General features: G+C 34.1%; 1 protein-coding gene across 1 annotated transcript in view; it reads right to left on the bottom strand.

Moving 5' to 3' along the window:
- Nucleotides 1–11,602: 11,602 nt before the first annotated feature.
- LOC127861092 (uncharacterized) overlaps nucleotides 11,603–16,752 on the bottom strand; it is a 7,247-nt gene continuing 2,097 nt past the window's right edge. Inside the window, exons 3-12 of the mRNA XM_052399469.1 lie at nucleotides 15,604–15,933; nucleotides 15,104–15,406; nucleotides 14,673–14,981; nucleotides 14,212–14,514; nucleotides 13,747–14,013; nucleotides 13,030–13,161; nucleotides 12,748–12,775; nucleotides 12,529–12,560; nucleotides 12,273–12,376; nucleotides 11,603–11,955 (exon numbers count right to left, since the gene is read on the bottom strand). Coding sequence (XP_052255429.1) covers nucleotides 11,755–11,955; nucleotides 12,273–12,376; nucleotides 12,529–12,560; nucleotides 12,748–12,775; nucleotides 13,030–13,161; nucleotides 13,747–14,013; nucleotides 14,212–14,514; nucleotides 14,673–14,981; nucleotides 15,104–15,406; nucleotides 15,604–15,933 — 2,009 coding nt within the window. The 3' untranslated portion in view covers nucleotides 11,603–11,754. The remainder of the gene's footprint in view (nucleotides 11,956–12,272; nucleotides 12,377–12,528; nucleotides 12,561–12,747; nucleotides 12,776–13,029; nucleotides 13,162–13,746; nucleotides 14,014–14,211; nucleotides 14,515–14,672; nucleotides 14,982–15,103; nucleotides 15,407–15,603; nucleotides 15,934–16,752) is intronic.

Genomic DNA, 16,752 nt, shown 5'->3' on the forward strand with positions numbered 1-16,752 from the left:
GGCATAAATGGGTTAACTGCTCTATTATAATCCGACTCGGACGTACGCGGTAATATCGGAACGCTTACTAATGACTTTAGTCAAATTATAACCTTACTTTTCAATAAATGACATAAGGTATACTAATTAAGCTGATGTTGTTCACATATTATTGCACCGTATTGTTATTCATAGAAGACATCATGTGATAACTAGATAAAAACGCGACCATATGATCGGCGAAAAAACCGATAACGTTAATAAAAAACGTTTTACACGCTTTGGTTTCAAATTCGTTGCTTTAGACTCCGCCCTCTTTGTTTGTTGATGAACAGGCACATTTCTAACAAGTATGTTACAACTATTTGTTTTTCTAAAATATTTAATCCTCGTGGAAATTAGTTCTGGCTACCATAACTTTAAGTGTCGCTTTTTATGATGTTTTTTTTACTGGCGCGACTATCTGTCAATACATGTACTATATAAACTGTTCGCTGAAGTTTCTTTAGCTACGTGAAAATATGATAACATTATAATACATTGCACAACAATTAAGTAAATATAGTATATATCACAAAAAAGCAAAATGCGTTGAAAATTTAATTTTATTAAATCTTTACAATGAAAACATAGCTTTACTGATGTGCATGTGCATTTTCACCGGTCTCAAGTTAAAATAGTTTTATGTATCATAAAAACCATTTAAAATATGAAAATATACACATATAATCTACCTTATCTCAATTAAAAAATCTTACAATGGCGATTTTAAACTATTTTTGCCCCATATTTAACATAAAACTTATCATGCAATGTACTAAACTTACCAGGGCAACACATGCCTTTCGTGCGAATATTTTCGTGTTCCGGCCGTCCCAATGCACAAAATGAAAGCAGCAGCGTCACACACCGCATGGCACTGCTTCTACTTGGATATCCGAGGCCGAATCTGCTACACTAGTTTAGGTTTAAAATGTTCGATGCAATTTATTTGATATATTTTTGCGTAAATATTGGTTTGCTTTGCCCGTTAGACTTCTTAATTGACTTTAAAATATGTTTCAGTTATAACATAAGCAATATACGTATATTATAACAGTAATCTATGTTGCCTTCAACGCGTCCTGCTGTTCAGTGTTTTCAAATGTTTCATGCCGCCTTTATATAGATATATGGCATCTATGCGTTGAACACAACCAAGATAATTTACCGGACACGAGGCGTGGTCAATACTTTTTACAACTTGATGGAACCAGCAGATTTCTACATGTATTAAGGTTTTTCGGAGGTAACAAATAGAAATTTAAAAAAAAACAATGACGTTTATCAAAGTTTGTTATTTATATGTCCCTTTTCTGTTAGATGTAGGTCATCTGTATTTATTTTTCGAGACGTTATTTGCAACTGAGTGTTATCCGCTTTTAAAACCATCGTATCCTTTTTACGCGTGATTACTGTAAGAGCATTCATTCATATGAGTCGCGTTCTGAGAAAACTGGGCATAATGCATGTGCGTAAAGTGTCGTCCCAGATTAGCCTGTGCAGTCCTCACAGGCTAATCAGGGACGACACTTTCCGCCTAAATTGGATATTTGCTAAGAAGAGACTTCATTTAAACGAAAAATGTCATAAAAGCGGAAAGTGTCGCCCCTTAGTCTCTGCGGATTGCACAGGCACATAAAATATCATATGAATAATATGAAGGCAGAGTTGACTACAAATAGAGTATTACAAGTCGGATTTCGAACTTGAACAAACAAAGTAAAGCGTATTAAAATACATGAAATCGCACTTCGAAGAAGAAGTGTCACGCCGGGTATGCGAATACTTCGTTGACGGATGGCACTTCACTAACAGAGAACAACAAACGCCACGCGCGAGAGGTAAGTTCCTCTGTTTTATTTAAAGTTATATCCTAAAGATTAGTTTTTAAGACAAGACACGTGGTCGAGTTGATAAATGGTGTATCCTTTTTGTATTGGGAATACACAATTTCACGGAAGAATGGTACAGTTTTGCCCAAAAAATAGAAAATTCGATCGGAAAAAAGCATAAACTGGATGAACGGTAAACATTTTAACAAAATAAAACTACTTATAATTATTGCAAGAAATTGTTTGCTATTCCAGCATGTAGAGTAATCACTGTGCTTCAAATACTGAAATTTGAATAGTATTCAATGAAATATAAACAAAGATAGTGCATGTTGTAATAGGTGGCATACATAAAGTTGCAGGCACTTTGTTTACCGATAAAGGGCACTTCAGATTACGGAGACTTTCAACAAAGCGGGCACTCTAATAACGGAGTTTTATCTTCTACCTTTAATGCATTTATTTATATTACGGCTATTCATACGAAACATTTTGAAAATATAATTTTCAAAAATCACATTACTATTAATTTATACTATGTTTATTATAATTGCAATTTTCAAATAAGATAATATTTATTATTAAATAAATGTGTACATAATGAACTTGTTTTTTATTGGTAACTTGAGATTCAGAGAAATAAAAATACAACGGATAATGCGGATCAACACAATCGTGTTTAATTTTACTTATAGCAGGGCTCTAGATAACGGTAGTGAAGGGGTCTTGATGAGGCAAATACACATTTGTTCTTCATAAAATCCTATGTCGGTTGTGCTTATTTGAATCGCATCATCAAGACGATACCTATGCGTAGCAACAAAATTAAAAAGAGAATGGTAAAACTACATTAATTTTGAGCCCTGCTTATAGGGAGCACTTCCCTTTACGCAACGCTAACGTTTGCTCGAAGTGCGATTCACCTGACCCTAAATCACTGTATTGGTTGAGTTTAAAGAAACACGGGTAAAATTAAATCGTAAAAACAACTGATTTTGGAAAAAAGGAATGCGTACATAAAATGTTTAAATGACATATTATGGAGTCAGTACTTAGTATACCCCCACAAACGAAGTTTAGGGTGCTTTATAGGATAGAACTTGTCTGCCTGTCGGTCTGTCTGTCGGTCGGTCCGTATTGGTCATGACGGGTCAAAAACTAGGTCACGGGGTCACTTAGTGCGTTTTAAACATTCAGCATGGTGTCCGCTCTCTAATTCAAGTAGTGTTCATCCAATATTTGCCAAACTTGGTAAGAAGTTGTATTAAGATGGTGTCTAGGCCAAGTTTGAACATGGGCCATGCCGGGCCAGCTCCGATTCACTCATCATGTAATAAATAATTGTGTCACTAATATGCAACTTCATATGCAGCATGTGTTGTGTTTATATTAAAAACAAAGACGGGTCTGCATAACTTTTTACACCACTGTCGTGTGATTAAATCGACCCCGCCCGTTCTTTTATTGCTATTTTCGTTTACTGGCATTGAGCCAAAAAGTTCCAATAGAATTTCGGACCTCCATCGCTGCTGATATTAATCTCTGAGAGGCAGTTTAAGCAGAGTGATTATTCATGACATGCTATCTAATATATAAGTAAATCGCCTTAGTACCTTCATTTGGACATAAAGATAAATGCTTTAGATCAACCGTTTAGAACGTAATTTAAAATATATGGTCATATAGATTTTACTCATTGGACATATCCAATTTGTTTAACATTTATCTTTCACATTTGTACCAAATCATAATCATATTTTAAAGGGATAAGAACATGCTTCGGTAATTCGTTTTTTATTTGCGTTCTAAGTACATATATTTTTATTTATTGTCTGCTTACTTTAACAGTATTCCACAGCGAATTCTGCATTTTTGATTCACAAAAAACGAGTGTGTTATATCTGTAAAAAAGTGTCTAGATGTCGGGAAACGAAGTGCCATTGTTTTTTAGATGATCGGTAAACGAAGTGCAGATGAAAAATGTGCATGCGACTCTTAAAACATTTGAATTTTCTCAAATACATTAGTAAACTAAAATGTAACCTGTTGTAACATTACTGGATATACTGATCTTTTATTTCGAATAGTAAGCACGTTCTTGATTTATTTGCAAGTATGTTTATTTTGTTAAAATATGTACTGATCATTCAATTCATGCTGATTATCGATGGAATTTTATCGTTTTTTTTAATAATTCACCGTTTTTCCGCGAATTTCTTTCTTCGCAATACGAAGTGCTAAACCATTAATCACCCAAACAATGTTCTGTGTCTAAAAACCAAATAAACAGAACATAAATACAAAAAAGCTGAATAACTCACCTCTCGCGCGTGGCTTTTGTTGTTCTCTGTTAGTGAAGTGCCATCCGTCAACGAAGTATTCGCATACCCGGCGTGAGTGTTGTCTCCAAAGTAAAACGTAATTCAATTTGCATATTCGCACATCTAAAGACAACTGCTTTTGATATATGGCGCATCTGAAAAATGACCTATCCATCAAATTAAAAAAAGGGTTGTAAAGATGCATATCAAACGTTTATACGGTATTTATTTTCAAAAAGTTTATTATCGTGTAAAATGTATAATTATTTATTATGTAAGTGGTTGCTTAAATATACGTTTTTGAAAAGCTTATAAATAATTTTTTTCAAATGATAAAAAGTTGCTTCGTGGATACTCTCAGCAGGCACGTTACGAATGAAAGGAAGATTAAGTACTTGTGTGTACTGCCAACATAGGGACTTAAGTCGAAAACTCTCAATACAGAAGGTAGGCCATTGTTTGCCACTGAAGGCGTATCGAAACGAAAGTTGTGGCATCGTTGTTGTTTTTTTCTTAACGTTTTCATCCTTCAAATATTGCTTCTAAATAAGTATCGGATTAAAAACATGGAATCTATCATTTTAGGGTGAATTTAAGGCAATATGCCCCTTTAATACAATAAGAAAATTAAGGCCTTTCTTATTTATGATGCCGATTTCATTTGCTATTATATACTTATTTATATAATTAAATCAGTTCTATTAATTCTGACTACGTGGCCGTTAAATAAATTGAGCATACATGTTTGGTGGCTGTTGACATCAGGTAATATCAGACGACGCTTATATGGAGTTCGAAAAGACAAAGCTTGCCGAGCCTTTTCACATGCCATATCGGACGAGTCCGATATCACATGACCATATAACATCCGCTAGAGTCTGGGAATATTTATATAAAAGAAAAGTTTCGAAAATAAACAACAAACAAGAATATTTTATCGCACGTAATTAAACAAAATAAAAATAATGTAGCGAGAAATCGTGACTTAAATTTACGAATTATGCATTATAAATAAATTTACAATAGTTATATATACATGTATATATTAGACATGTACTTCTTATTGCTGTGTACCACTAAACTACTTTTCGAAGCAATTGTCTAGTGTAAAAATGTAAACAACAAAAAACTATTACAAAATAGAACGGAATTTAAACGCAATACGCACACTTAACATTTTATTAATATTTATTTATTTTTCAACTTGTCAATTCCGTGGTATACGTTCAGGTTGAAAATGTTAACACTTGCCACGTGCTACGTCAAAATGGGCGGAGAACGTGACTGCGGCTGGGTTTCGAGGTGCTTAGATTACCAGAGAGAGCTGCTTTTGTGAGGTGTTCCATGACATTTCCATTTGTATGTGAGACGTCAAAATGATGGTACTTTCGTTTTTCCTGGTGTTTTGACTTGCCGGATGATTTCATGGACTAATTGCTGTTTGAAAGTTGAGTGCCAGAAAAAATACTTTAAGTTGTTTATATTTGGAGAGATATGATGCTGCAGTTAATTATGCTATGTACGCTATTATGACCACTGAGCTGCATGGTATCAGAGAAACAGCGTCCTAAACCCCTCAGCTACTGTTCCATGTGTTTCCTGGCGGAGCGGTTAGTAAATGTATCGTAAACTGTGCATGAAAGCCTCATCACATAAGCTGAGATTGTTCGCCTTAATTGACAAGGTTGCTCGCGAAGTATGAATCGTCTAGATCACATCTCAAATTGGAATCATCAAAACAAAAACAAGAACGTTACCCGATTAGAACTTTGCACACCCAAGTCTCATTAGTAACTTCATTAGTAAAATAATAGTAAAATTAGTCAAATTTAACGTGTATCTGAACCATATGGCGGTCGTATTTTCTGATGTTCTCAGAGGGTTGTAATTATCGACGACAGATAAAGACTCACAACCATGTTGACGTAGTTAATAACGGCATACAGTTTCCTATGTTGAGTTTGTTGTAAGTTTAGTCTGCGTTTATATATCAATTAGCTTGATTTGTCGGGGTATTTACCCGATACGTAAAGTTATTCAGCGATCAATAAAATGGTTTGTTTTAACGTGGAACAGAACAAAAAGTTAAAAAGTCTCGCAAGGTTATTCTCCATCGCACAATGTATAAAAGATATCATATGGTCATGTGGAAAATATGTAGCAACAATTAATGTAAAAAGTTAATGATAGATATTGGAACAAGCGTGTCTATATTACTAAAATTAACTAATAAACTAATAACTAAATATAGAAGTTACTAACTAACTACAGGTTTAGCTAACTAAGTAACGAATCATCTGATAAATAACTCAGTACTTAACAAACTCAATCAATTCTAACTAACTAGCTAACAGCAAAGCGCAGTGGATTTTTTAACTGCAAGAAATAATTACCAAAAAGCGGATATCGTTCTAATCTCTTCTCTGTTGTGCATTTTCTTATATGACCTAAATGTGTTTGCATTTCTCCGCGTTCAATATTGAGACTTAATATTTACTTCTGCTCTATTTTACGGCTAGATACAAGTAGTTCAATCTATTCTAACTACTGTGAAATCATTTATTTTCGCCAGCACGAAATTTCGTCATTTTTATAAAAATGACGATTTCGTCAGCACTTAAATTCGCCAATTCCTGACTTTGAAAAAAAATGCTTCAGTCAATATCTGAAATATATCGCGGTTGCGAAAAATCGTAGTGGGGAAAGAGGGAGGACACTTGAGAGTCACTTGCATGAGGTGGGTCCTGTTTGTCACATGTCAATATACTAGTCTTTTGTTATCAGGTGATCAGTAATTTGCCCCCATTTATGTATCATTATTATGATTAGCGGATTAGTGGGACCGAATAACCGTTAACGAGTGTTTGAAACCCGGGTTTGAAACAGTGAAGCCAGTTGCCAATTGGTCCTATTCATTTATTATCATGGCCAAACTAATAACAATCTTACCTTTATCGGACCAAATTATAGAAGGTGCGAAGATTTTTGGTTAAAATTAGTGTTAGCAAACTGTTTGGTCAGTTTTCAATAAAGTTTCAAGAGTTTTGCATCGTAAATATTTGATCACTTTAAGTACAATAATTTTCGGAAGTGTAAAATTAACAGTGCATTATGGGACAACGGTTTCATAGGGCAAAGTTCAGATTTAATTGTAACCACCAATGGACGAGGAGTTTCAAAGTTAATTGTCTAGTCCATGACATGTACAATATAATAATACATACAATAACACAATTTACCAACATGCATGGCCAATCTTATAGATTTGTAAAAGACATTTAAGTGTGTAATATTACACTTAAAACTATTGCTTTTTTCTTTTCTGTTTTACAAATATATGTTTCATAGACATACATCATAAAAAAAACATATTGCCCCTGTTAACCTTATGTTAAACGCCTGTAATAAAATATTGTAGTTGATAAAACACTAGTGATTGTAAAACTGGGTACTAATGCGCATAGTGAAAAATGATGTAAAAGAGCGACTACCTAAGTGAACTGGTTTACAGCGGCATTCTGTATTTTAATAAAACAGTTATTTAAGATGGTTAAAAAATAAGAAACATTTGTGTTATAAACCACTAGTTACATTAAAACCTAAAAAACTATAATTGAGCGTTAAAGAGAATTTATCATCTTTAATCCTATATAATATATTTTATACACAAAGACGCTCAATATACCATCAACTTATGACTAGAATTTCTTACTATACACAAGTACATAATATAACAAAGATAATAAATATACTATCGCTGCTATTTACATAAAATAAGCAACACTACTACTTATTTACACATGTAGAACTGTCTTCTTTGTAAAATTAAAAAGCAGGTTTTGGCTAAAATTCTTGTTAATCCTTCATTGATAAAAAAGGAATTTCAGCTTATCGCTATTCGACATGTTCATAAAATTTGGAGTAGAAACAACAGCTTTTTCCACAAGATTATATCTGATATCATTATACATGCTACATTCTAATAATACATGACATTCATTTTCAATTGTATTATCTCTACAAAATGGGCAGAAGCGTCTGTCAGCCGGCAGTCCTTCATACCTGCCTGTCTCGAGGCGAATCGGAGCAACACCACATCTAAATTTACACAGGGCCGATCTATGACTCTTAGGGATTATTAACTTGCAATATTTCTCAACATCAAAGTTCTGCTTAAATGTACAGTAGCTTCTAAGCTTATTTCCACCTCCACCTGATACACCATTACTACAGTTAATTCTCTGTAGCCAATCTACTTTATATTCATTTAACATAAACTGTTCAATGTTCTTAACAAGAACACCTTTGGATATAGGTCTAGAAACATCATAATGATGTCTAAGATTGCAATGAGATAGATGCTTTCGCACAAAGAAAAAACAATTTTTACATCTTTCTGATTTGGTGCTAGCCCAGAGTGCTATGCGCTTGTTTAATCTAGAAGAATTGGTAGTGGAAAGACGGGCCCAGTAATTTGCCACCACTTTCCATTGGCTGATAGGGACTGGAGTCCAACCCATTTCCCCAGAAACACCAAGATTTGGAGTGTATTTACCCACTCCTAGATAAAACCGCATTGCCCTGTTTTGGACAGCTGTTACACATGAAAAGGATTTATGCCCCCATACAGCCGCCCCGTAAGCAATGAAAGGCCAAACAACTGAGTCGTAAAGCTTCGTGTAGACATCGTATGGTACACCACCAATTGTTTTAACTTTGGCAATAAGTAAGCCTAAAGCTCTACTAGCACTCTGAGCTACCATCTTAGCAGTAACATCAAGATTCAAAAACTCATTCAAAACTAAGCCCAGATATTTATACTGATTAACATATTCTATCACTTGGTCATTACATGTGAACACAGCATTAGATCTCGGCATAGATTTTGTACGAAAGTGAACAATATTGCTTTTTCCTACATTAATATCCATGCTATTTCTAATACACCATTCATTTAATACATTTAATAGTGTTTGTAGGTTTTGTTCATTATCAGCCAGAAGTACAATATCATCAGCATATAATAAAACACATACAATCTCATCATCAATTTTAACACCAATATCTAACGATTTCAAAAGCAATGCTAAATCATTTATAAATATATTAAACAGAATAGGGGACAAAATACACCCCTGTCTTAAACCACATATTACTTCAAACCAATCTGTTCTATGCGAATTAACTCTAACACAGGAAGATACAGAATTATATATAGATTTGATTGCTTGTAGCATTTTTCCTGACACACCATTACTAAGTAATCTATTCCAAAGTTGTGTTCTATCTATTGAATCATACGCCTTTCTAAAGTCAATACAGGCAGTAAATGTTGCTAATTTATGCTGTTTACGGGTTTCTATAATACTTGTTAGAGAAGATAAGTGATCAACAGTACTACGTTTTTTCCTGAAGCCATTCTGTTCATCTACTAAAATACTATTTTTTTCAATACAAGAGCTTAATCTATCATCAAGAATCCTACAGTAGAACTTGTAGATTGCAGACGCAAGGGCAATTCCTCGATATGGCACCGGGTCTCTAGGATCTAGCGTAGGAGACTTGGGGATAGGATTGATGATACATTTACTCCAAATTGATGGTACAATTCCATTATCAAAACATAAATTGAACAACACATGTAAAAAATAAATGGATGTATCATTAAAAAGTACTTTAGATGGTATCTCGTCCACCCCATAAGCTTTCCCACGTTTAGCTTTCCATATTGCTTTCTTAACTTCTGCAATACTTATATCATTATTAAAAGGAGTATTACTTTCATTACCAAAATTAATATTATCGCTATCAACATCAGATAAGTCCTGTACATTTCTATTATTAAAAGTAAGTGGAAGAAAACAGCTTATCTGCATCAACATCGGCACAGAGGGGCAATCACATGACGATCAAAATGACGACGTCAATGTCGAGACAAGTATTTTTCGACGTTTTATACCATTTATTACTTTTATTATTTGTGTAATGCCGTTCTCTTTCCAGCCATAACAGCCAAAAAATTATTAACGACTTTACTTGCTTCGAAATTTCTTAACGGGGTCACAAAATTACAGTTTAATTAAATCGAATGACAATTGAGAAAAGTGTAATATAAGAGAAACATTTTATTTGTTGCTTTCTTTAAATATGTTCTTTTAATCTCACGATCATCATACAATACATGTATTAATATTTTTGATAAATTAGTATTTCATTATGCCATCCACTTTACAAATTTACAATCTCAAGTTGAGCGTTAACCTCGTTTAAACAAATAGAAATCAATCTATCCCTTCCTTAATTTACGTTTACCTAAGCGCAATATGATTTGTCTTTATATATTGTTACTCCGACTCTAAAGAGAATTTTACTGGTTTGTAATACCAATTGCGAGTGATCACTTGTCCTGAATGTGTTTGTTGGAAGTAGTGTATAGCGGATCTTAATTGTATTTCTGTTCTTATGCTGTTACTGCTAAGGTTAGGAAATCGGCTGGAATATTCTTTTCCCTTATTGAGATATCGGCATTTCTGTTTGAAAAAGCAAATTAAAATCCCAAATCGCTTAAGTGATTTTAGGTATATTTTACTGTACACATGCGTCAATACTGTGTATTACAAGAGAAAATGCTATTAATACATCCAATTTCTCGAACGTCACGTAAGCACACAACATATGTGTGGACGGTTTTCCTTCTATAACTTTTTTATCCCGACGCCTATGATCTTGAAGCAAAAGAAGCGAGGGAAGCGCAAACACTGTAAAGCCGAACGAACGTATTCATGTTAACGAAATATACATATGAAGTGGCTTACCTGGTGAAAATACCCGCTACTCCTTCACAAAAAAAACACGAAAACGACGTCATCTTGGAAGTAAGTTCCAACTCACCTCACTTAAACGCGGTAAGCGCCCGTATAGGCACCCACCCCCCTAAATACATATTTTTTTTTAAATAAATCATACAGGTTTCGGACCGTAAAAACGTCAGAACAACCGGAAGTCTTACGATTTTCACATTGCCTTCGTGCCTAGGCCGTGTAACACGTTAGACCGATGCTCAATAATATTTAAAGCAGTATTTCACTCTCCACCGGGTCTAACCGACAAGAACGTAGTGGCGTTAAGGTGTATATACAATTAACTTCAGAGCGTTTGGTGAACTAGAAACGTCCTCTATTAAGTTAAAGACCGACTAATGAAAAGTATATGTAAGAAGAAAGTCTTCGCTTCGTCGTTGTAAAACAGTAAACTCATCGCAATAAGATGATTACCACTAGAGGGAGACCACTATATATAAACATTTGGCACGAACTACTTCAACAGATATAGACCCATTTACGCGTCATCTTGATTTTATTTTGTTCCCCATCATAATATATCATGCTTCATTTCAGCATTGTCTGCATGAATCATTGAACGAATGAAAAAAAGTCATAAGGTTTATTCCATTGCAAACATTTCCACTCAGAAAGTTATAGAAGTTTTTTTACCAAACATTTTATTTAACATTTAATCCTTGTCTTTGCAAATTTTATCATTGAATCTCGTCAAAAGGTCAATACTTCATATATTTAATGCTATGAAACTTGATTTGCATAAATGTTATCATCGGCTGGAGGCTCCGATTTCTTTGCAAAGTCAATGTCCACATATTCGATCGTTTCTTCTTGCCGAGTTGTGTCTTCTTGTCGAGATCTCACTTTCGACCCCGATGTCGAGCGAGCTTCCAATAACTCAGTGTCAAGTTCGACATAGACAAGCTGTCCCTCAGCACATTCCTAAAAAATGCACTTTGTTTAGTAGTCATCATTACTTCCGTACTGTGTTGAATCACGTTGTTGTTCAGTGTTGTATCACTTTGATTTTAAGTGTTGAATCAAATTGATGTTAAATTTTGTGTCGTATGTTATGTGTCGTAATTTACAAGCTGGAGATAACCAGAGTGTCGGTCCTGATCATGTTTACCGAGTTGCATAATCCCAATATTAAAAATAAATGTTAAAGAACGGATATTTATTTTTTAAAAACATAATACAAGCAACAAATAGAAAAAAAATATTTGTGTATGTTCATGCGAATACAATAATAACATTACGTTTGATTGTGATGGGTGTATCTCTGTTGTTGACTGAGTCGGTGTTTGTTTATTCCGTGATTTAGAAACAACAGCATATTCTACGGAAGATTCGCGATTCTTGTCTGAAACACAACGGCACTATGGCAGTAAGTTTTCACCTTAAAATCAAAACGAATCAAACAAAGTTTTTCTACACATTTGCTTTTTTGGTAATCATGGTTTTATAATTTAGCAGTTATTACAATGTTTCTAATAGAAATGATAAAGAGCCTACCTTGTAAGTCATTCGTAGAAGGATCACCGTTACTGGAAAAAATATAGATATGCCTATATATGTACGTGAGCAGTTCCGTTGGTAAAAATTGTTAAATGAAAGAGTCGGTTTAGATTAAATACGAATCAGTGAACTTTTTCTCATGTTAAATAATCGTATTCAACACGCTGCAATGATTTGAATCTTGTATACGCATTTCCAAACAATTTGCATGCTTACCGACGGCTTGGTATTGATGACGTGTTACCTGTAAATAAAGAATACTGTTTTTCTACATTTCTTCGGTAATAGTCACTATTCTCCAACAAATGGTTCCGCTATATAGAAAATAACTTCGTTGCGTATATGAACAATATTTTTATATTGAGCATAGTCGGGATTTATGGAACCAAATTATTCTTTAATATAGTGCATATCTGGTAAAAGCATGACATGAAAATTACCTTTCCTTTTGCATAATATTTTCAAATAAAATCTGTTTTCTTTTACATGAATACGTACGTCTCTTCCGTTTGATGCACATTACAATACCGATTACTAGCCCAGCCAGAAAGAGGCACGACACCACAATAGATACCACTAAAATTGTTGAAGAGGGCCGATTTTCTTTCGATACCATAGCACTTTCTTCTCCTGAAAGACAAACTAAATAAATCGTAATAACTTAATTTTAGTACCTTTTATTTGTATAGGTGTAAAGCTTACATTTGTAATGGCACTTCTCAAGTTTTTCAAAAGATGTTTGACCTCTGGTGAAGGAATCTCGCAAAAACGCATACATCTTACATTTCATCTTATAAATTCATATTCATATTTTATTTATTTTCGAGTATTTTCAGTTTGGCGAATGAAGATATAGAATTACGGAAAGTATGGTTGAGAAACAGATCTTTAGTAAACCTATATTTTAACTTCTCTTAACTATTTGTGTTAATAGACTTTTAAGTAGTAAAACGACGTTCACCGTTTCAGGGAAAAAACATAAAATTTTGATCTCGTCTACAAATAAAACGTCAATCTAAATGCCGATATCTCCGTATTAAACACAAAGTTCTTTCAATATCGATATGACCTAAGAGACATTTTCAGAACCAATTCTCTGCAGAGGAAAACGGATGAAAACGGATGGAGGAAAACATATCATAGGTTACAACAATAAAAGCGATAGTAAATAAGTTTCCTTTAAATTGCTCATCATAAAACAAAAGCTCAAAATACCGTCCGCAATGACAGATGCATTGAGCGTTCCAAACATATGTTCCACAATGCACACATAATTCCGTTTCTCCCCTTGCAGCAAACCAGAGACTAGGACAGGACATTTAATGACTTTGTTGCAGGATTCCGTGTGTTCAGTTCCGTCTTGTGTGTACCTCCATGTGATGTTTGGCGGTGGGTAACTGTCGGCATAGCACGTAATCGAGTACGATGAACCATCTTTTCTCGGCGTAACTTGAGATGAATTTATGAGGACCATTGGTGTGACTGTTCAAAATATATATAAATACGTTAAGACATATTAATTTCAAACACATCGAGTAGATTCAATTACAAGAATAGGAAAAATGCAAAATAAAGTTTCAGTGAATACTACAATTTAAACAGACGTAGTTTGTTTAAAACATCTTAAATTGTCAAACTGTTAATGTAAATTTATCCTTTTTTTATAATCGCCCGACTTACATGGAATATAAAGCACCTCGGAAACAGATTTAGACTCGAAAGGCGCACAATGCATGGCACACGTTATAGTTCGACCGTTCATCTGACGCGTTGCATTTAACTGAGCTGTATACGTGATGAAGCTGCCTTTGGAAACATTTGTAGGCGGTTTGAGATAAACCAACTCGTCCTGCGTTGGTGACCACGTTATGGTACATGGCATATTTGTTTCAGTGGAATTGCACGACACATCGATGATATACGAGTCCTTCTTTTTTGAAAAGCTGGATTTGTCAAGCTGGATTAACAATTCTGATGGCGGATCTAAATTTTAAAAATCACTACATTTACAAACGTTTTTTGACCATGATAAAACAATTGAAATGCCTCGTATACAACATACTGAAATATAAAGGTGAATTTAGTAACTTAATACTCTAAGGGCAAAATGGTACCGTTGTTAATACTAATACAAAACTTACACATATATCGAACTGTAGTCTTCATTTCTGAAACAAACTCTGAGAGATTATACGGCTGTTTTTGGAGGCACATTATTTCTTTTCCATTCCAGCTATTGCTTGTGACCGACGTTGCAGTCGCAGTACTTTCGTACGTTCGTGATTCGTTGTCAAATGTGTCTATTTGAGTTGATGAAATAACATCTGAATGTGAATACATGTGAAACGTCAGATTGGACTTTGGTCGGCCTCCTTTAATGGTACACGTAATGTTTGGTTCCATTCCTTTATATATAACTGGAACATTCAGATGCAATTTTCCGGGGTTTTCTGGAAACACAATAATAATAAAAAATCAAACTGAATTTTAAAATAAGGTGTTATTACGGGATGTCACATTTAACGATACTAACATGATATAAGAATTCATGTTTTCATATCATTTATCATACTTGCAACATATAGCTGAGCAGAAGCGACCAAAGGTTCCTTTATAGCGCAGTTTATGACTGAACAGGTGACGTTTGTCAAATGATCTTTGTCCGTTACCATCTTCACAATCGGGATGTACATCTCATCAGTGTGCTTGATATTCTGGTACGGTTGACCGTTTAATTCAATTGAAACATTTGTGCGGTCTGTCTTTGATGTTTTGCAATAAATCTCTCTCGATGTATTGTTAGATTCTAGAAGGAGACATCCTTTGCAGTTATCAAAATCATGTAGCGGACCTAGGGCAGGTGCATCAGGTTTTTCTGTTATAACAGAATAATCACAATTCTTTAAATGAGTGTATCAGTGAGCTATATTGACATTTTAGGTGAGCACAATATATGCGATGCGAAATTAATATTGTGTTTATTTTTATAACACTTGGTGACTTCCATAATAAATGATAAATGTTAACAATATTTAGTCACAATCTTATTCAAACTTTGAAAGAAAAACTTACGAAAAACATTCATGGTGATCGGATCTGTGTATGTGTTTCTGGATGTGTTATAGGTACACTGAACTCTGTACGTATTTCCATCCATGGCCTTGTGGGTGTTGCTGATTATTAACACATATGTCGAGTCACTTTCATTTTGTTGTTTATACAACTTTCCTGTACCAGGAAAAATACGCCTTTCGGTTGATGCAGGCCTTGTTTCCAGCCAGTACAGAACGTAACCTTTATTAAAGCCTACTACCGCTGGTGCTGGTATGAACACGAGTTCTGCTTGACTGCCTACCAAGACACAGGGTGTGCGCATGTACAAGTGTCCGCAATCTGTCAGCTCTAAAAACATATGTTTTATTTCTATACTAATGTATACTATGTCATCAAACTTACATTTGATGTTAATATATACATAAACGGTAAACAAACATATGTAAATTGAAACAGCAGATTAAGTAAATGCTTTCATTTAATTAATTATTTCTTTACAAAAGTACGTCGCTAAAACACGAAAATATCATTTCAGCGTAAATGAATGATATGAGGGTGGCAAAAGTAGTAAACTGCTTACACATGTTATCTGAAATATAAAAGTTCTGAGACATAAACTTGGAAAGGGACCCCTGTAAAGGCATCTATTGATGGCAAGCAAGCGACCATTGGCATATACAATACAGATACGTTTTGCAAAACCCGCTACTATTAATTTTTTTTTTATTAAAACTTTGGAAATTTCAAACCTGTACGGGTTTCAAACAGTAAGCAAGTACAGGTCGCTTATTTCGACTTAATAATAATACTCTTAATTTAAATTAAACATAAACTCATATAACTCAATTTTACATTAAATAGCAATTATAATGAATATTTTTTCAATCGTATTACAAAAGACAGAATCGGTTTTGTAACGCATAGTTTAAACTATTCTATAGTTTCTGTTAAATGACATTCAATTTTATCTAAAATCACAAATATTACCTACTGCGCTTAGCGAAATCACACCCAGATAAGTGTGATCTTTTGAATAAATATCTAAAAAGTGATACCAAACTGCAAGGGACAGATACCTATGCACTTGAATTGCGTTTGTGGGCGTGTTTACGAATACATCTTATTTGAAAAGATATAATACCAAATTTAAAATCTTAATAAACGCGC

The sequence above is a fragment of the Dreissena polymorpha genome, chromosome 15 (genome assembly GCF_020536995.1).
Source record: "Dreissena polymorpha isolate Duluth1 chromosome 15, UMN_Dpol_1.0, whole genome shotgun sequence".
NCBI classification, from domain to species: domain Eukaryota; kingdom Metazoa; phylum Mollusca; class Bivalvia; order Myida; family Dreissenidae; genus Dreissena; species Dreissena polymorpha.